General features: G+C 49.5%; 8 protein-coding genes across 8 annotated transcripts; 5 read left to right on the forward strand and 3 right to left on the reverse strand.

The window, feature by feature from the left end:
• Window positions 1-129: 129 nt before the first annotated feature.
• Window positions 130-1,767, forward strand: N7447_004795 (uncharacterized protein; the record flags this gene model as incomplete). Its single annotated transcript, XM_057229057.1, is given in 7 exon segments — window positions 130-204; window positions 241-501; window positions 555-670; window positions 690-902; window positions 955-1,113; window positions 1,196-1,430; window positions 1,465-1,767. 7 exon segments carry the CDS (start codon window positions 130-132, stop codon window positions 1,765-1,767), a joined length of 1,362 nt encoding a protein of 453 aa, XP_057084147.1.
• A 768-nt stretch (window positions 1,768-2,535) lies between these two features.
• Window positions 2,536-3,809, reverse strand: N7447_004796 (3-deoxy-7-phosphoheptulonate synthase; the record flags this gene model as incomplete). The annotated part of the gene is made up of 3 exons (XM_057229058.1): window positions 2,536-3,603; window positions 3,661-3,716; window positions 3,767-3,809. The coding sequence occupies 3 exons, from the start codon at window positions 3,807-3,809 to the stop codon at window positions 2,536-2,538; spliced, it is 1,167 nt and encodes a 388-aa protein (XP_057084148.1).
• Window positions 3,810-4,528: 719 nt separating this feature from the next.
• N7447_004797 (HPP family protein) lies at window positions 4,529-5,222 on the forward strand (the record flags this gene model as incomplete). Its single annotated transcript, XM_057229059.1, has 2 exons — window positions 4,529-4,741; window positions 4,791-5,222. 2 exons carry the CDS (start codon window positions 4,529-4,531, stop codon window positions 5,220-5,222), a joined length of 645 nt encoding a protein of 214 aa, XP_057084149.1.
• Window positions 5,223-7,334: 2,112 nt separating this feature from the next.
• On the forward strand, window positions 7,335-9,340 carry N7447_004798 (cytochrome P450; the record flags this gene model as incomplete). The annotated part of the gene is made up of 8 exons (XM_057229060.1): window positions 7,335-7,557; window positions 7,612-7,855; window positions 7,905-8,049; window positions 8,100-8,215; window positions 8,277-8,550; window positions 8,600-8,920; window positions 8,979-9,070; window positions 9,124-9,340. 8 exons carry the CDS (start codon window positions 7,335-7,337, stop codon window positions 9,338-9,340), a joined length of 1,632 nt encoding a protein of 543 aa, XP_057084150.1.
• Window positions 9,341-11,876: 2,536 nt separating this feature from the next.
• On the reverse strand, window positions 11,877-13,107 carry N7447_004799 (NAD(P)-dependent alcohol dehydrogenase; the record flags this gene model as incomplete). The annotated part of the gene is made up of 2 exons (XM_057229061.1): window positions 11,877-11,939; window positions 12,025-13,107. 2 exons carry the CDS (start codon window positions 13,105-13,107, stop codon window positions 11,877-11,879), a joined length of 1,146 nt encoding a protein of 381 aa, XP_057084151.1.
• Window positions 13,108-13,916: 809 nt separating this feature from the next.
• On the forward strand, window positions 13,917-14,953 carry N7447_004800 (aromatic alcohol reductase; the record flags this gene model as incomplete). Its single annotated transcript, XM_057229062.1, has 2 exons — window positions 13,917-14,399; window positions 14,498-14,953. 2 exons carry the CDS (start codon window positions 13,917-13,919, stop codon window positions 14,951-14,953), a joined length of 939 nt encoding a protein of 312 aa, XP_057084152.1.
• Window positions 14,954-15,378: 425 nt separating this feature from the next.
• N7447_004801 (WD40 repeat domain-containing protein) lies at window positions 15,379-16,475 on the reverse strand (the record flags this gene model as incomplete). Its single annotated transcript, XM_057229063.1, has 2 exons — window positions 15,379-15,736; window positions 15,796-16,475. The coding sequence occupies 2 exons, from the start codon at window positions 16,473-16,475 to the stop codon at window positions 15,379-15,381; spliced, it is 1,038 nt and encodes a 345-aa protein (XP_057084153.1).
• A 1,386-nt stretch (window positions 16,476-17,861) lies between these two features.
• On the forward strand, window positions 17,862-19,577 carry N7447_004802 (Zn(II)2Cys6 transcription factor domain-containing protein; the record flags this gene model as incomplete). Its single annotated transcript, XM_057229064.1, has 1 exon — window positions 17,862-19,577. One exon carries the CDS (start codon window positions 17,862-17,864, stop codon window positions 19,575-19,577), a length of 1,716 nt encoding a protein of 571 aa, XP_057084154.1.
• Window positions 19,578-19,964: the final 387 nt, after the last annotated feature.

The raw sequence follows: 19,964 nt of genomic DNA on the forward strand, positions 1-19,964 counted from the left end.
ATTACGTGTATGATAGTCATGAAAGTCATTTGTTTTATCAACCCACTGCGAGCAATTGAATGAATCTTGTAGTATGTGATGATCTAAAATCGGCAATCTCATACTTGGGGAGAACCAGCGAGAGAAACGATGAGTAGTGCAAATTTGGAAGGGTCAAGACCAAGCTTGAAATATTCAGCCGGTCTCCCAAACCCCATGGCTGACGTATGAGGGGGGACCACGGTGATTTCCCAAGGACAGGCCGTCTTCCTGGCCTGGCACAGAAACAACAAAGTGGCGCTGGTCAATATCCACCCTCTGAAGCAGCAGTTTTCGTCTGTCAAGCTACTGTTAGAAACCATGAGTCAATTCTCTCATCCTAGCTTTCTAGATCTGCTGGGGTGCTACTGTTGGGAGGATCAGGTGTTTTTGGTCTGGGAATCAGTAGAGCTCTCAGTGAGCAACATCCTCGCATCAAGGTGCACTATCACTGAGGGTGAGGTTGTCGCAATTGTTCGGCCGGTAAGTGCTAGTCCCAGCGCCCGACGTGAGAAAGTGGCGCTCGTGCCTGATAGGTCCTCGAAGGAATTCAATATCTGCGCGGTCGCGGGAGAGCCTTCGCCGCCTTAAGTGCCGACACGATGTTGCTCACGGAGTCCGGTGGAGTTAGGATCGGTGAGTGGGGAACCTGGTGGGCCATATGAGCATAGTTTACTAACGGTGGTCAATGTTGTAGCGGGAGTGGAGTACAGCTGCCAAATCAATGCAGCCGAGATGGACGCGGCAACTCTGAAGCTATTCGCTTTGGCTGGGGTTGTAAAAAGGCTGATCATGAAGAATCCTCCACACTACCCATGGCATGCCGAAGCCAAAGGTCTGCCCGAGGAGCTAAAAAGCTGCAGTTCACAGGATGAGCTTTACGCGTAAGTCTTGACCGCCCACCCACACCCGTGATGGTACGGCTGCCGACCCGAGCGACATCTCTCGTGGAATTCACGGTGCCACTGTCGGAGTGGATCGCATCTTGTCCTTTCTCGACAGACACCATATCAAAGCGACCTGGTTCGTTCCGGCACACTCATTGCAGTCCTTTCTGAGCCAAGTAGTAAAGATACGCGATGGTGGGCACGAAATGTAAGTGTCTAATCGACGACTTCAATCGGTATTGTTCAACTGGGATAATGGGTGGCGTTGACTTGAGGAATATGGTTGATAGCGGAGCCCACGGCTACACCCACGAACATATGAGCGCCCTGAACAGTATCCAGGAAGAGGAAGTTCTCTCCCAATCACTTCAAATCCTCACTTCCTTCCTCGGAAAACAACCCAAAGGTTGGACCGCACCGGCATGGAAACCGTCACCACACACCGTACCACTGCTTGAAAAGTACGGTTTCGAATATGACCACTCACTTATGCACCACGACTCGCAGATGTACCACTTGCCGTACGTACCGTCTGTCACAGCTACAAAATGTCCACTAGTCGCCGTCTACTTGGATGCAGCCCATGGGCGCACTTCATGCATCCAGCATTGTCGAGATCCCGGCAAACTGGCATTTGGATGATTGGCTCGCTTTCAATGTTGGGAACGGCGGAAATGGATTTGTGGATCCTAATCTGATCTTGAGACTCTGGACCGAACAGTTCGATTTCTATTACAAAGAGTATGATTCCTTTGTTTTCCCAATGACCATCCACCCGCAGGTCGGCGGAAGCCCCAGGTACTGCGCATGCACGAGAGGCTTGTTTATACGGAAGTGTCACGGAAGTGTCAACGGAAGTTGATCACGAACCTTTTTAAGCTGTGTGATTATTCCAACTTACCTCTCCACCCATTTAGACCTGCCCCTTCAAATGCAGTGGATAGAACCAATGCACGATGCGTCAAGTACTACGAAGTTGTACTGGGCGATACATGCAGTTCCGTCACAGTGATGATGAGCATTAGCCTGAGTGACTTCTTCTTCCTGGTAAGATTCAACAATGTATTTCTCTTGCTGAAAAAGATTTATTAACCCTCCTGTCCAAAGAATCACGAGGTTAACAACCCGAATTGCACTAACCTGCTGAAAGGATACTCCTATTGTGTTGAAGCTGTTGGCAATGTCGCGACGTATTCGGGGTATGGGTTTGCCTCACTCTGCCGCCTGCAGGCTTGGCTTTTAAATACTAACATGCCAACACGCCTGTAGTGGAAATAGGAACCCTTGTGTTATGACCGTTCTAATTCCCTCCAGCTGTCTCGCAACGGGTGCAGTCACCACCGACACTGTTTGGACGTGATCACACAAATCTTCAGATCAAATCATATGATAGGTAGGAGATATATATAATCTAAGGTTATACTCTCGAATGCTCATGCAAACAACAAAAATCAATCACCTGAGAGTCGGTGGCTTCCCGATCCCTTGCTTCCCGAGGATAATGACTGCTTTTATGTGCATACATAGTACGGTACACAATTTTTTATACGACTCTGAGCTACTGTTAGTGAGAATCTGGTAGTTTGCACGATATGTAGAAACGAAGTTGTATTTCTACAACGCATAAAGGTCACACCAAGTCGACAGCACTAATCTCGGTGATCTGCTTATTAAAACAAACCAGGTTTTTTCCAACGCACTCGATAGCTAGGGTCTCGGCCCCGGAACGTCTATACTGAACAGCATTTGCCAGCATTTGCAGAACATCCACAGTTGTCTCCCAGTCAATGCAGGCATCGGTGATACTGACTCCAGGCTGAAGCCCACTTGCCCCCTGCGGAGGCAACTTTTGATTGCCCTCGTTGAGATTACTCTCGATCATCACACCAATGAGTGCAGTCTCTCCACTTGCAATCTGACCAGCCACATTCGCAGCCACTACTGCCTGGTTCAGATGGTTTTTCTCCGAGTTACCATGCGAACAATCAACCATGATGTTCTCGCGTTCGGCTTTTAGCTTCAGCGCCTGCCTCGCACGACCGATATGCTCTTTGCTATAGTTCGGGCCCTCGTTGCTGCCTCGCAGAATGAGGAACCCATGTTCATTCCCCGTAGTGCGAGTCACAGCTGCTATACCCTGTTTTGTGACCCCCAAAAATCTGTGAGGTTTGGAGGCAGCCTGGATAGCATCGATGGCAACGCCAACACTGCCGGATGTTCCATTTTTATACCCAATGGGAAAGCTTAGGCCAGAAGCCAGCTCTCGATGCAATTGAGATTCCGTCGTGCGCGCACCAATCGCCCCAAGGGAAATAAATTCCGCCAGATACTGTGGCGATATGGTATCAAGCATCTCACTGGCGATTGGGACTCCGAGATCGGTCAGGCTTGAGTAGAGCTGACGGGAGATGTGGAGTCCCTTATTAATGTTGTAGGAAGCATCAATGTCAGGATCATTGATCAAACCCTTCCAGCCGACGGTAGTACGAGGCTTCTCCAAATAAGCACGCATTACGATGCAAAGAGTCGAAGAGAGTCTTTTCGAAAGTTCGCGCAATCGGGAAGCAAATTCCAATGCCTCTTGCGTGTTGTGGATTGAGCAAGGGCCAACAACCACCAGTAAGCGGTCATCTCGTCGTTCAAGGATATCGACGATTTGCTTTCGACTGGAGCGTACAGTTTCTAACGAAGACGTTGACTTCCGGGTATCAGTGATAGTGAACCCAATTTTCTCAATCCGGTTACATGGACTTACCGCGGTGATTTGTCGCTGAAGATATTCGGGAGACAACAATGGATCAAAGCCAACGACTATCTCAATCTGTCAACGCCGTTCCAAATATGAGTAAGATCCCACTAACTGCGTGAATCTTCATGGACATCGGAAATCCGTGAGAGAGACATAGTATCGTGGACAGTGAGCTGTCCTTTACAGGTAGTTTTGAGGGCAAAGCCTGAAAATTTTGTACGACGCTTCAAGTGGACAAGGCAAAGTACACCTGGAGGTTCTTATAGAGACATCAGTTCGGTAAATTGAACTTGAACACGATGGCATGTGGCGTCCCAGCTGTGCAGCATCTTTCATTGCACCCTCTAAGTGACATGCGTAAGCACTACCCTCGCTTTCCACGCATTTCTTTTTAAAAAAAGAATAGATTGGAAACGTCAATTACTGTATGCCAAGGCGCTAAGATATCAGCTGGAAAACCAAGCTTTGATTGGCAAAGAACAGTGCGGTAAGTGCGGGTCAAAGACTAGGGTCCCCTGCCTAATCCGAATTCAACACGCGGAATAGATTTCAGGGGCCCATACATTCATACCTTAGTCGAAAACCGGTCAGATTAAGAAATGGAATTTTCAATTGTGTCGCTTCACATGTACTTTTACGGGCATTGGTAAAGACATGTTTATTTTCAAATCCCGGTCACCTACTAGTCATATCCCTAGCCCTAGTTCACCGGTCTCCGGACCGAATCCCCTTTATCGATTTCCTGGCTCTTATAATTCCCCCTCGAACAAGCAATGCACATCAAAAGACCTTGTTCATTTTTTTTTTTTTTTTGGATTCTCTTCCTTGGTCTAAACATTTGATTGTTTGCCATTGCCATTCCCCGAGCCTAACAATGATCTCTGGGAAAGAGTTTTGGGCTCGCTTCCCTCGGTCTATCAGCCACTGGCTGGGCTATCGTGAGAATGCACCAAAGCCTCCCCCAAAATATCTCATTCACGTCTGGTCGTTCATAGCCGCATTCTGTGGTCTATGTGTGGTACAGGTAATATTCAAGTACTCTTCCTACTTCATTGAACGTGGCGTGCCGGGTATCATTGCTTCTTATGTGCGTCTCCCTTTCTTCATGGCATTCTCAAATGCTCATCCCTAAACAGGGAGCATCAGCAGTCCTCGTATATGGCGCTATTGAAAGCCCTCTAGCACAACCACGCGCACTACTCGGTGGTCATTTTTTGAGCGCCCTGGTCGGCATCTGCATCACGAAACTTTTCAGCCTAATGCCTGACGAAGAGATGTTCAACTCTTTGCGTTGGATAGCCGCTTCGCTTTCGTCCGCTGTTGCAATTGTTGTTATGCAGATCACTGAGACAACTCATCCTCCAGCCGGCGCCACGGCTCTCCTCCCAGCAGTGGATGAAGCTGTGTGGGCACTATCTTGGTACTATCTGCCAGTTGTCTTACTTTCGTCGACTATGATACTTATTGTGGCTTTGATCTTGAACAATATCCAACGCCGATATCCCATTTTCTGGATCAGTCCACCCACCGCGAAGCCCGTTCTTCCACAGACTAGCAATTCGGCCTAGAGATATGCGCCCTCTATGCAAGATCGCTATATGGATGTTGCGGGGGTTGCTGGGGAATGATACTGTGGTGCACCCTTTATCATGGTAAAAGGAGTTGAGCGGGAAAAGATTTACGATTTTTGTGGCGATTTGAGGGCGCCCCGTATGACGGGACCCCTCGAGTATCATGGATTCCTTTATGAGCTAAGTCTGGGAGAGAGAGTTGTATTTACCATATTGTTTAGAAACTTAATTGTTTAAAATCAATTATGTGCCGTTACTCCGTTCTCCGTAGGTTCTAGGTCAGTTTGGATATTCTCAAGATCGTCTTTGGGTCTCGCCCTGTAGCCGTGGTGAACAGGTTACCAAGACGACCATGGATGGCATCTAGGAGGTAGCAACTTTGGAAGGTTAGAAGTCAGCTCAGATCGGATAGATAGTATCCGTAGATGAGTTTATACAAAAGGTTTATTCAATGCCCTGACTTAGGTTTCTCCGACTGCCAAGACACCCTCTACTATGTTAAATACCATGTTCGGGACTTATTGTCACGGCTTACTCCCGAGGCTGCAGGACGTTATCTGTCTCGCAAAAGATTCTGCGATGGCTTGCAGTAGCCCTGCAAAGGATCGAGGGAATGCGGTACATAATTATTGACTAAAATGACCGAAGCCCCGCATGGGACAGTTCGTTGTATTAAATGGTGCCATGGTTTCACTAAGCGCTGTTAGTTTTTCTTCTGCAATCCTTTGTGTAGGGGTAACTGAATGCGGCCCTGCACAGATAGGCCAAACATTTGGCGCTAAACTAGTTTTACTGTCAGTGAGAGCTAATTTAGGCGAGCCACAGTGGTGCGTGCCATTTCGGCTCCCACGTGGGATGGCCTATCATGATCCAAACTACATACGTACTCTCCATGGCCAAATTGCTTATGTATTACCACCCCCATAAATTTGAGGGTGCTATTATCATACCTAGATTGAAAAATGAGGTTGAGTCGGGATCTAAAGGATTACTGTCTACTTGATAATTATTGGTATACTCTTCATGGCTAAACACCCCCAGTCTACTCGTACTCTTGTCATCATGCGCTATTATATTAATCTCGCAAATACCTGTCCGAGGTCTAATGTCTGGTCAGGATCGTGATCTATATACTATCAGGATTTTTGATAATCAATGCGTTACCCATCCATGATTCCGGTATTGTAGAAGCAAGTACATGTATCAGTAGACCGGAGTTCTCGCAGACTTGATGTAATTTTAGGCATGAGGAGGCGAGCATGATATGCAGTCAGACTTTAGCTTCGGGATATAAACTGGTAGGGGATAGTATACGCTAGGAAGAGCCGGTATCCTATATCTCGCGCAGATTAGACTTAATAGAATATAAGTTCATAAACTAGGCGTTATATTTTACTGTTGACGCATGTGGTAGTAAAATATAATCGTGTTTTCAGCAGTCGATATAAGCTAGAATAGCTATATATATCCCTACATAGCACTCGATTCCAGACGAAATTATTTACAATAATCACCATGGCTAAGACCCATTCGTTTAGCCGGAGATAGAAGACCTTCATTTCCCATACTATAACGCTGATGCACCGCTAGCATAACGGTGATCCTTCCTCCTTCCTCATTTGGACAACCAGGGACCCATCTACGAACATTTAGTCGCAATGACATTCTAACAGGTAATAAATCTCTCCATCCTTCGAGTGTCCGCTCCAGAAAAGGAATATGCCCACCAAATACAGGACGATACTTCGTCAAGCTAGCGGTATATCATGCACATTAGACACACAAGGTTGTATTACACACGCCACCGCCGCCAATGAATATTTGCAAGATATCTAAATCCGAGTATATTCAGGCCGAGCAGAGAACTGAGCATTGCTTGGTATTCGCTTGACGTGACCCCTTCAAGCTAGTTCATGTCATGTTTTCTCCGGTTTGAGGCATTTCATGCACATGGTCTTCAATTTGTAATTATCCGTTTGTTCGAAGCGACATTCTCTTATCTCTCATAGACAGGAGTATGTAAGCGACTGTAGATTTCTAGGGTGTATAAAACAGTGATGCCTCCGTCGATAAACTCTTGCAACCCAGTTTATCAAATACCTTGACGATATGTCTGTTATATACAACAGCACCGAGGCTTTGCTCAGCAATTTGCCCGTTGACGCAGCGTCGTGGTCTGTAGGACTTCCTGCTGTGACCAAAGCTAGTCTGCCATTCCTGTGGACACTCACTGGAATCGTTGGAGCATCGCTTCTCGCCTGGTTCAGAAAGCCCTGGACTGACGAACATGGTCACAAAATCCCCCAAGGCCCGCTAGGGCTTCCGATATTCGGTAACTCCTCTATCACTAACACATTCGAAAACTGGTTTTCTAATATGCCCTTAGGTTCATTTTACTCTTTGACCAGGTACCCTGAGTTGACTCTAGACTTCTGGGCGAAGAAGTTTGGAGATCTATATTCCATCTGGCTTGGAAACCAACTGTTCGTCATTGTTTCTGACCCAAACATTGCTAAGGATCTCATGGTCACCAATGGGAACGTGTTCTCTTCTCGCAAAGAAATGTTCATCAAAAGTCAAACTGTCTTTGCTGGTCGAGGCATCACTGCTACTCCATACAATGACCGATGGTAGGTTTATCCTAGACTTCACTAAGGTTTCTGCTGACCCTAATTGAAGGCGCAAGCACCGCCGTATTGCAACCACATGGCTGAGCCAACGTGCTGTTGACTCATACTCCCCCGTATTGGATCGCGAGTCGCTCTCGTTAGTAAAGGCATTGCTTATCGAAAGCAAAGGAGGTTTAGCCCCCGTCAACCCTCAGGTATGTTAACCCAGTCTACCAATACCAGCAGCAAGTACTGATTTATAAAGCCTCATGCCGGTCGTTGCTCATTAAACAACATGACAACTATCACGTTCGGTTTCCGAGCGGACAGCATCCATCACCCCCTGGTTGGACGGGCTTTAAAGCTCAGTCGTGAATTTATGTATGCGCACGGCCTATGGAAACATTTATTTATCTTGCCAACAAACTAACTGAGCTACTAGGAACTGCACTGGCCCTATGTCAAATCTTATTGATTTCATTCCTATTCTACAATATCTCCCGACACCATTGCATATGCGTGCCAAGAAACTACATAAAGGCTTGGTCGACACATACGGTGGCTTTATTAAGGAAGCCGAGCAGAAGATGAAGGAAGGCAAGAAGGTTCAGGACTGTTTAGCGAAGACAATGATTGAACTCCGCCATAAAGAGGACCTTGATGATTTGGATATGGCAATCCTTGCGTCAGCTTTCATGATTGGTGGTGTTGAGACTGTAAGTTACTATCATGATTACCCCCATCCATTACTAATGTCTCATCCAGACTGCCGCCATTATGCAATGGTTCTCTGCTCTCATTCCTGCGTACCCTGAGATCCAGAAAAAGGCCCAGGAAGAGATTGATCGTGTCGTTGGACGTGATCGTCTCCCTGGTATTGAAGATGAAAAGAATATGCCTTATTGTCACGCTATCATCAAGGAAGTTGAAAGAGTTCACAATCCTTTCTGGTTAGGTACTCCCCATGTTGCCAGTGAAGATTTCGTTTACCAAGGAAAGTTCATTCCTAAGGATACTGTGGTCGTTCTTAATACATGGACTATGCATTATGATCCCGCCCGACATTCCTCCCCCGAAAAGTTTGATGTATGTCACCTCTGGCTAATCCCTTGAAAGGTTTATTTACTAACAAGCGAAAAAAAAGCCTGATCGTTATATCGATGATCCCTTGACATCTGCTGACAGTGTCAATGTCGCCGATCCTATGAAGCGAGACCACTGGATGTTTGGGGCTGGGTAAGTACTGCATAATCTATAACAAAAGAGGAAGCCCGTCTAACCACTTTTAGTCGTCGCATTTGCCCTGGAATGATTGTGGCTGAGCGTGAGATTTGGCTGACAATCTCCCGTATGCTCTGGGCATTCGATATGTTCGAGATTCCAGAGGAGCCTATCGATTTGAAAGAATACGATGGCCTCTCTGGGCGCTCTCCAGTGCCGTTCCGCATCGGATTGAAGCCACGACATGAGAATGTTGCGAAGCTACTAGAGGAAGTTGAGATTTAAATTATGTATGGGGGATAGGGCCAGAGACTGAAAGACTGAAGATTATTGAGATATGGTTTTCCTGAAGTGAGACTGCAGGTGTCTGTGGAAGAAGGGCTCTTCATGAGTTCACTACCTGTGTTCTCCCAGAAATAGTTGCCCTGAGGAGTCACAGGCTATACTTCCATACAGTGTCAGGATGTGTCAGCTAAATCTACATCCATGGATTTGAAGTCATTGCCAATAGGAATAATTACCTGTTGGATGTGATATATACGAAACACCAGTCAAAGTTGACTAATTTGAACAAGAATATCTATCTGGCAAAACCTTGGTTAAGAAAAGCGACGAGGTCGAATGGTTGGCGAATGGTTGACAATAATAATTTCCCAATTTCATGCCTCTGCCATTATACCAGATACCTTAGCTGGAGTATAGGGGCGAGGGTTATATTAGACGCACACATAGAATTTTCTTCACCTATTCTCAAGATGATGGGCACAACTGATCTTGTTTCGATGTTGACTTTGTGGTGGAAGCGATCAGCTCATCAGTTCGAGCCATTCGGTCTATTCTGGCTCGTCTCCGGAATACTCCAAATCCAGTGACGGCATATGCGAAGTTCAATGGCATTCCACCAGATGGATAATCCAGATACCCAGGACATGATCGTTGCGATACCTGGCAGACCCCATTATGCCGTCACGGGTGAGTTTTATTTATAATTCTCCTAGCTGCACATCGTGCGAATGTGAGCGACACATTTTGGTCACATAGAAGTGCAACAGTACAAGGCATCATTTGCTCCGAAGAACCGAATAGATCATGGATCCCCGAGGACCTTCCTCAGGGTCGAAGCGACACTTGGCCCACAGTTGTTTGTGAAGTCGCTGTCTCAGAGTCGAGGAAAAAAAAGCTACGAGCAGACGCCACCAGGTGGATAGCTAACTCCGAGGGGCAAGTACATATGGCGATCACTATATTGGCCAATCGAAGTGTGGCTGGGGCCACGTTTGAATCTATTGTGCTCCAGCGGCCTAAATATACACGTAACGGTCGGTGTTAATATCGACCAGTGATCCGTGGTCTTCGGGAGACTAGGTGGCTCTATTATCACGGTGCCTGATAGCTCACCCAGTAATACCTTGGAAGAAGTGCTTTACAGTCGTGCCCCCCGGGAGACCGACCCAGTGCTTTTCTATTTCCTAGGCATTTGGGTTTGTTTTCGTTTTGTTTTTCTTTTTCGCTTATATTCATGAGGATAGTTCATAAGTGGCCATTGTTGAGTTTTGGTAGTCTTTTTCAATGTCTTGGATATTCCCTTGCATGTAATCTTTTGTAGATATTTCTTCGCTTCATTAGTTGAAATGTATGCGATAAAAAGGCATAGATTGTGTAAAACAAATTTGCTCGTATAACCTTTGACGATATCCAGTTTGTAGTTGAACGTGCTAAATATATCGGACAATTGGTCTTATTGTATCCGCCTTGTAACGTTATCCCAAGACAGGGCAATCCAGCGGAGAGATGGGCCAGGTTAGAGAGTGGAGTACCTGATCCTCTGGCCAATCCTACCACTATACAACACGCAGTATATTTAGGATCTATCATTCATGTGTTGGATTTTGAGGGGTGTGTCTAAGCAATATATGACGGTAACAACTAATAATGAAGCCCATGGAGCATCTTTGGTCTAGCGGTCTTATTGCTCCCGCTCGCCTCGATTCACACGTTCTTCTGCGTGCCTGGCAGTGTGTTGTCAATGCTTTAGCTTCGGTGGTGGACTTCCATTCTTGCTCCCACTCGGTAATAATCTTGCTTCAGATCAATGCCTTCTTCCCCGCGAGATGGGGATGGAAGGGGTGTGTTTTGCTTGGGCACACAGCTTCCTTAGCCAGCCGATGTGCTACGTCGTTTCCTGTGTTCTCACGGTAGCCCAGTAGCTATTGTAGGTGGAGCGCAGTTCCCTCCTCGTGTACCTCTTTCGCTGCCTGAAGGATTGCGTGATGATTCGTTATTCTCGATTCCGATGTTGAAGTGGATAGTCTTGGGTAGTCGGTCTCGATAGTGCTTGAGGGGATGCACGAAGTAGTTATGAGGGTGACAGGTAGTCGATAGGTCGTGTCGGTGGGGTTGTAGCCAAGGGATTATCCATGTACCATTCGATGATCTGCGGCACGACGCCGTTGCTGTTGGATCTGGGGCTGGTGGATGAGGCCAAATGAATTGTGAATGAGTGGATAGGTTAAGCTGTAGTGTGGAATCAGGGCATGTTTGAAATGATTTACGGTCTACGATGAAGTGAGAATTACTAGTGAGGTCCATGACTATACGCCACCCTTTACATATGACATTATAAATCAACTGCTTTGTGATGGCTTGAAACTGATTCAATCCTAGTTCTTGTCCCTGTAGTCTGCCTGAACGGGATTGCTTCTCTGTACCTACAAGAGACAGATAATCTTCCGCCTCCATCTCTATCCACTCGCAGCATACATCTCCCAATGATAAACCACGCTCGCTACCACAGCCACCACAGCAGCGCAACCTAACCAGCTCACTCCTGTACCCGAACAATAACCTTCCCCTTAGCCCTCTTACTCTCCATCCGCTCATAGGCCTAACCCAAAACCCAGTCAGCCACAACCCCAGCCCAAACACCCACTACCAACTGCAAAAAGAAAGAAAAGAAAAGAAATACATACCTTTCTCGCATCCCTCATGTCCCACACTGAATCCACCACCATCTTCAATTCTCCGCTCTCCACCAACCGCATCACCCTCCCCAGTGTCTCCCGATTCGGCCGTGCACTATAGAACTGATAACCTCTCGGCACGCCACCGAGCAATACCGGCCACAGGGGCACCATATGCTGATTCCAGACAAATGACAACAAGCCCCAGAACGTGGGCTTGGCCGTCATGGCGCCTAAATTAATGAACGGTTTGCCAAATGCAAGATACGGCTCGCAGTGCGTGTAAAGCTCCGTTACGCCCACGCAGTCGATGATCGCGCCAAAGGGCCGGTCGGCGTGATGCGTGCGCAGATACTCGTGGAGGGGGTGCTGGACCGTGTAGTCGACGACCTCGTCAGCGCCGATGGACCGGATCAGGGAAGCGTCGGTGCCTGACGCGACGATCGTGCCGGTTCGCCCTAATACATGACGCGCGACTTGGATGATCAGCATACCCACGCTGGTGCTGCCACCGTTCACGAAAACCTTGTCCCCCGCGATCAGCTTGGTCAGGTCTAGGACCTGCACGGCGGTGCAGCCGCAGGCGCTGAGGCCGGAGGCTTCGAGAAGGGAAATGGGTGCTGCTGGCTCCGGTCCTGAGGTTTCATCTTGGGTGGTGACAGTATAAGGGGACAGCAAGGGGATCAGCTGGGCGGCAGGCGCAATGACTTGTTCCGCCAGCGCCCCTTTACCTTCGACGAAGACCCGTTTAGCAGCACAGCAGCCCAGGACGAGAGTTGAGGGTTGGAGGTCTGGTCGAGTAGAGGGGATGGCCGAGCCGACGGCTAGAATGCGCCCCGAGAATTCAAACTCCGGGACTCCTAAGCGCTTCTGGCGGTTATAGATGTGCGGCAGGGAGTATGGCTGCGGCGGGAGGGAGCGCATCATGGTCGTGAACCCCGAGTTCATGGCCACGTAGTTGACCGCGATGAGGAGCTCGTCGGGCCCGAGGTCGGCCGCTGAGGGCGCGGAGGCCTCATCATCTAGGACAATTGTTTGCGATGGGAGGCCTGATTGCATGTATGTCCAGGCCCGCATGGTGGTGGTGGGCATCTTGGTCGGGTGTCAAGAGGCGATTGAACGCGTTCACATAATCAGTCAATCCTCTCTTCTCTACAGCCCATCATGAGGTGCGGGGTGTTTGTTCCTTCTGTTCGGATATCAGATCAAGACTGCGTGAAGATTGTACTCAGGTCGGGGGTTCGGTCGGAGGCCCGAGTTCGGATTCGGAGTTGTCAGATAGTTATCATGATCATATTACGACCAATTGGTACCTAGTACCTGCAAACGAAAGTGAAGGATGCCAACACGTCTGTTTTCTACAACGAAAGTGGGGTAAGGATCAAGACAGCCTTGGGGGCTGAGAAGTACTAAGTTACCTTGCGAGGGAGATAATTGGATACACTCAGAGCTTCGCCTGGAAGAAAAACTCGGGCAAAGCGCAAAAGGGAAAAATAGTCCAAAGTCCAGACTCCTCAGTTGATCCACTTGCCATTGTCGTCCCGAGCCTAAAACCTTGTGGCCTAAAACCTTGTGGTCTTTGTCTCCAAACTATAGCCAGTCGGCTGATTTGCCTAAAAACGATCCACGCCCCGGCAATGTTGGAGTGCACGCACCTCTCACATCCCCAATACTCCAGCGCCAATCTTAGCGGGAATCTGTTTATGCTTACGAATGTTATCCCAATGCTCTTTCATGTTCTATTAGAATTACATGCCTCAGGTTGCAACATCACCCCGCTATAACGCAGTCTCTCCCCGATTGTGTTTATATTAACCTAACCCTAAACCACCCGCTATTACCAACATATCCACTAAGAATACAAACATGACCACTATCCAGAAAGTTGCCATCTTCGGGGTATGTTCAATATCTACTACCCCTATGTGATCAAAAATTCCTCTCCCTTGAAACTGACCCCCGCACGGGCATCGGGCAACTTTGGCACTCCCATCACCGCCGCCCTCCAACGCGCTGGCTTTAACATCACCATCATCACCCGTACCGAGTCCTCCTCGACATTCCCCGCCGGCCTGCCCGTTATCCGCACCAGCTACACCCTCGAGAACCTGACCACTGCCCTCGCAGGCCAGGATGCCGCCATCTGCGTGGTCGGCCCCGGCGGCATCGGTGCACAGGTCACCATGATCGAGGCCGCCGAAGCCGCCGGCGTCAAGCGATTTATCGTCGACGACTTTGGCTGGGGCCCGGATTTCCGCAACCTGCCGGAATTCCGGGCTATTCATGCTCATCGTCGCGCGGGCTGGGAATTGGCTAGAGCGAAGGCCCAGGCGAATCCAAACTTTACGTTCACCGGTATTACCTCGGGGAATCCCATTGATTGGGTAAGCCTTGCATATTCCTTTCTTTCTGTTTTGTGTGTATGAGGGGAGGGGAACTTTTGTCGTGCTGACTCGTCACTTTTCTTTCCTGTTGGGTGTAGGCAATCAAGCGATTCCCTCTGATGGGCTTCGACATCGCCCAGGGTTCGGCTATCATCTACGACTCTGGCACAGAGAAATTTACCGCCACCACCCTCGCAGGCATCGGGCAGTCGGTCGTCGGCGTCCTGCAACACCCCGACGAGACGGCGAACCGGTTCGTGAAGGTCCTGTCGATCATCACCAACCAAACCGAGCTGCTAGAGGCTTTCCAGCGCGCCACGGGCCGACAATGGCCGGTGCAGCGCGCCTCAGCGCAGACCCTGATCGAGAGCGGACAGCGGAAGTTCCAGGCGGGCATGGGCGGCTGGGTGTTGGAATTAGTGGTCGCACAGATGTACGATGAAGGACAGAACCGATGTGTCATGGCTCCTTCGTGGGAGGCGTCGGATTCCCCCCTATTGGGGGTGCAGAATGAGAGTGCGGATGAGGTGGTGGCCAAGGTTTTGCAGTCGTGAACATTTTGTTGTACAACAGTCTATTCTAGAAAGATTCACCCACACATAAAATAGCGGTCAAGTCACCTGCTAATTACTTCCTAATTTAATTCATGTTTTCAACCTGTATTTTGGTATCTATGCTGGATACTGAATTCTTCTGATTTCAACTACCCTCCCTCCTAAGCAATTGAGGGTTGAAAACTTCGATCATATGCTAGTAGTATGAGTTGTGGAAAAATGAAGAAATGGAGGGGAGAGACCCTTTTCTTAAAGATACCCTATTATTAATCTGTAAGGGTACCCTATTAATTACTATCCTAATTACGAACCAGAGCTGGGTGAATTCCACCGATCTGGACTATTGTATGTAGTAAATTTAAGCATTGATAACCCAATCTTGGCAATAGGATGGGCTAGTTTTTCTTTTCTTGGCACATTTGCGCTTATCGTTTCACAGGGTTCTTGGGCCTGCATTCGGCGTCGTCGACGGGGTGGAAGACCACGCGCGTGGGATGTTCAGTGGTGTTGTAGCGGAAGCCCTTGCTCCAATCGTAGCTCACGGCGTAGGCGAAGATACTGCCGTCATGGTTGAAGCCCGTCGAGGTGATGGGGGCCCCGACGCTGGGGAATGTTTTCAGACGGTGGTGCGCGTCCTTGTCCCAGAAAGCGAAGGTGCCATCCGCACCGGCGGTGCTGAAAGTGTAGTGCTTGGGATGAAAGGAGATGTCGTTCACCGCGTACACATTCTGCGCGGTTTTACCAGCAGACATGTCGCGATGGCAGCGGAAAGTGAAATTTTGACTGCGACCACAATTGTTAGAGTAAACTTCTCTTTCTTTAAACTGAAAAGAACAGCTCACCTGGACTTGCTCTCGTCCACGTAGTGAAACCCGGCGCGACCCTCGGTGCTCCCGATCGCAAACCCCGACGCATCTGGGATGCAAGTGACGGTACGAGTTTGATGCTTCAGGGGACTGGTCACCGTTTTGTAGATCTGGCCTGGGTTGCTAAGCTGCACGATATGCACATGACGTTCGGCAGTTGCAACGACGAGAAGGTTCTGACAGAGATCCATTGCGTAGACTCGCTCCTGGCACTGGAGGGTCGCCAAGGGTCGATCCTGGCGCAGGTCCCAATACTTGACCGTTCGATCCCACGACCCGGTCACCACGATGGGGTCGCGCATGCCTGGATTCCCGAAGAAGCGGACACAGCGAACGGGAGCATCATGGGCTGCGACCTGCTGCGCCTCTTTCCCTGCCGCCAGGTCCATCAGTCGCGCTGATCCGTCGGCGGCTCCCCCCAACACCTTGGTACCTTCAGGCGAAAAGGCGCAGCTCAGAACAGGCGCTGGGAAGTTGAACATTGCTTTCTCTTCTCCCTTCACCGACTGCGAAACGTCGTAGATGCGCACCACCTGGTCCCATGACGACACTGCCAGATGGTTTGCGACGGGCGACCAGCTCAGTTCTGAGATACTGTCAGAAATGGGATTGCCCAGATTGACATCATTGGCGATGGAACCCTGATTGTTGGTCATGGTCTGTGATCCGCAGAAAATAAGGATGCAAGACTGCTGTGATCGTGATTCTTAACGCTCGTTTATTGAGGCTGTGGGCAGTATCGAGGCTCAAATAGGATATCTCGGATAATTCTCTTCACCTACCGCACTCTTGGGAAAATCTCAAGGCAGATAAAAGTCCCAAAACGAACTCGCATGCATCGTGGTCGTGTTCCCCAGTGGATCATGTCAGAGCCTTGTCTCTTTTCCCCCCACACCCCTTTAGGCTTTAGAAGTGCTGACTTTGCACACACTCCTGGACGTGTCCGATTGGGCGGAGAGGGTAATCTGACCGACTTCGTCACGTAGTCGGAGATCCGAATTAGAGATCGGACAAGGAGCCCGAGTACTCAGGGGCCAAAAGTGGTCTGGGCCATTAGCAGAGCTGCTACGGGCCTACCCGTTAGCACAGACCCTCCCACCCCCGTGTGTGGGCCTGACGGTGTTGTGATTGGACGCACGAGAAATCAAGAAAGATGGAAGCATTTTTCCTCCAACAAAAAGTCCGAGGCTCACAGGCGGGGCGGCCCCTGGGGGCCATATGAGGTCCATGGAGACAGACTAAATGCATGAAGACGGGAACAAAGAAACCTTGATTAAAAATAAAAGCACGAAACCGACCTAGTCGACCAACGCACTGTGGACTATATGCTTTCAGCCCTTGCGGACTATCTCGAATGTTAAAAAAACACAAGGCGATAGGAGAGGTAGTGGGGAAAAGCTAAAAATCGCACCAGTATCCTTCGTCGAATGCACTCATATTAGCCACAGACCAAGCTTAGTGGCAAAAGGCTTACTCGGCTTATGTATAGAGCCTATTGGCTCGTCTCGCTTAAGATATACATTTATGTCCAAATGAGGCCAGCTGGCTTACATGCCGCCCTGACCGAGTTAGGTTGTATCGTATCATAGTAGGATCCTGCGGCAGTCTAATCTATTCAGTCATCTATTAATATAAGTCGACAGGGGGCCTTGCATGCTAAACCACAGCCGCAAGCTAAGTGGACCATCAAACACCGAATGTCAACGCCCCCCATTTCAGTAATCTTCGGAGCAAATTTTTATTTTTGTTGCAGAGTAAGCACAGATGAGGGGCAACTTAGCTGCATTGGGAAAAAGGACAGCCAAGCGGGATATTTGCGTCCTGCACGATGCCCGTGGTGGATCATGTTTTGGGATTTTAACTCTGCCCCCCGGGTGTAAGATGGAGAGGAAACGAGGTACAATCATCTCACCAGAGGGGTAATAGAGCGGTCTATAAAGATCTACAAACACCTCCACGTGGATGATCGTGATACATAGCAACTACTGCTGCTAATCCCCAAGGTTGGAATGACTTACTTACCCACGGACTACCCGACTGTCATGAATGAGGCCGAACCATCTGTCGCGGTGGCCGAGCAGTCCCGACGATCTGCCTGCGATCGTTGTCGGGGCCAGAAACTACGCTGTGAGCGGCCAGTGTCCAACTCGAGTATGGCTCCATGTCGTCGTTGCCTCAAAGCTCATGTTCGCTGTGTGACAATCATGTCTCAACTGCATCGGACGAAACCACCCACTTCTCTTCAATCCCTGCACCACACGGAGTCCAGCTATGATCCTCATGCGGCCACTGTTGCGGGACAACCCCCCGTGACTGCTGCTGATCTAGGAGACTCGGATCCTAACTTGCTGGATATGACTGGTGCGCAGAATCCTCGTCGTCCCTCACATTCCCCGAGCATGGAAAACCCGTGGGATTCGCGGCCAGCCAATCACACACGGCAGTTGTCCAATCCTGATCCATTTCCTCACTCTCCTTTACATTCGAATGGCGTGCTGGATACAGACGGGACACCGTTGCTGGACTCCATTGACCACCTGCCAGATATGACTGCCAGTCGTGGCTTTGGGTACAGTGCCGCACTCACTCCACAATCTCCTTCAGGGGGCTTAGAATTCTTCGACTACTTTCGTCCGATGGCTGAGGACAACAATCGGTCGTCATGGATGGACGCCTTCACACATCTTCCCCCAGATCACCGGGAGGGGACTCCAGCGGGTAGGAATTACCATGGATCCCTGGCAGGAGGGAACCGGTTCCGATCCTCACTGCAGTCTTTTGGCGACTTGAACGAGTTTGAGACGCCCCAGCGCGAGTCCCGCCATCGCGAGATGGACATTGTGAACATCAAAAACGAATGCATTGCGCGAATGGGCAAGTTGAATCGCGCCCTGCTGCAAGACGTTGGGCTGGTCACCTCGGGCAAAGTGGCAGGAACTCTGCTTTTCTCGCAAGCCTCCCGCTCAGCTTATCTGGAGGTCGAGAAGGGCCGCCAGGGTGGCCACAACTACGTGATCGGAAAGATGCTCCACAGCTCCAAGGAGCTCCTCGACATCCTCAAGCAGCTGGAGCGATGTAAAGGCACCTTGTTTCCGCCGGGATCCACCGAGCCCACCACTCACACAGCAGACGAGACAACGACTGCGACGGTTGAGACAACCATGCTGAACCAGACTGGCTCCCATGCCCCTTCTTCACCCTTGGGAGGCAATCCCCTCCCACCACTGCCGGGACCTTCATCGGCCTCAGACTCTCATTCCGCTTCTCGCGCCTCCTCCTCTTCCTCTGCCTCTGCATCCGGGGCCTCCCTCTCCTCCTCCCACTCCGACCCCAGCACCTGCCCTGCCAACTCCTTGCAACTCGACACCACCCTCACCCTCCTCTTCCTCACCGGTTACACCAGCGTGATTCAGCTCTACGAGGGCGTCTTCTCCTTCATCCACGACTCGGTAGTCGCCAACCCCTCGGGTTCCAACTTCCTGCCGACCCTGCCGAACCTCCAGGTTGACGGGTTCGAGGTCGGCAGCAGCACACGCGACCTGCAAATCTGCATTCTGCTCCAGGTGAGCACACACATGCTGAACCAGATCGAAGAGCGGCTGCACGCCATCCGCGACCGCACGGAGGGCCATATCCCCGCCGCACTTTTGGACACGATCCTAGATCGGAGCGATCCGTCGCGGCGCGGGGGCAAGGGGAAGGAGTTGTGTCGGATCGTGCGGGATATCAAGGAGCGTTTGAGGAATTATACAGAGTAATTATTTATGATATATCCTAAACTTTTCGAAATTAGCTCATGATTGTGATACAAAATTTGAATGACTTTTTAACTCACTACCTTTATAATGGAGGGATTAGGGCGAATGTTGAGTTAAGTTGTAACACATGAATAGCATATAAATAATACCTGTAAGATCTCCCACCTCAGCTACACAAGAGATAATAATCAATTTCGATTCTACCAGTGTCCTGCATACCAACATATCAAAGCAGCAGAAGTGAGATTAAACTCTGTCAACCTTTAGGGCCAACCGTGAGATCTGATCCCATTACCAAGCGCAATTTTGCTTAATCACTCGCATCCGATGCGCTGCCAGGAGTCGAACCTTCCACGCCATCCAGGGGAACCTATCACGAGCCATAGC

Source organism: Penicillium robsamsonii (genome assembly GCF_028829455.1).
Source record: "Penicillium robsamsonii strain IBT 29466 chromosome Unknown utg000003l_segment0_segment0, whole genome shotgun sequence".
Lineage (NCBI taxonomy): Eukaryota > Fungi > Ascomycota > Eurotiomycetes > Eurotiales > Aspergillaceae > Penicillium > Penicillium robsamsonii.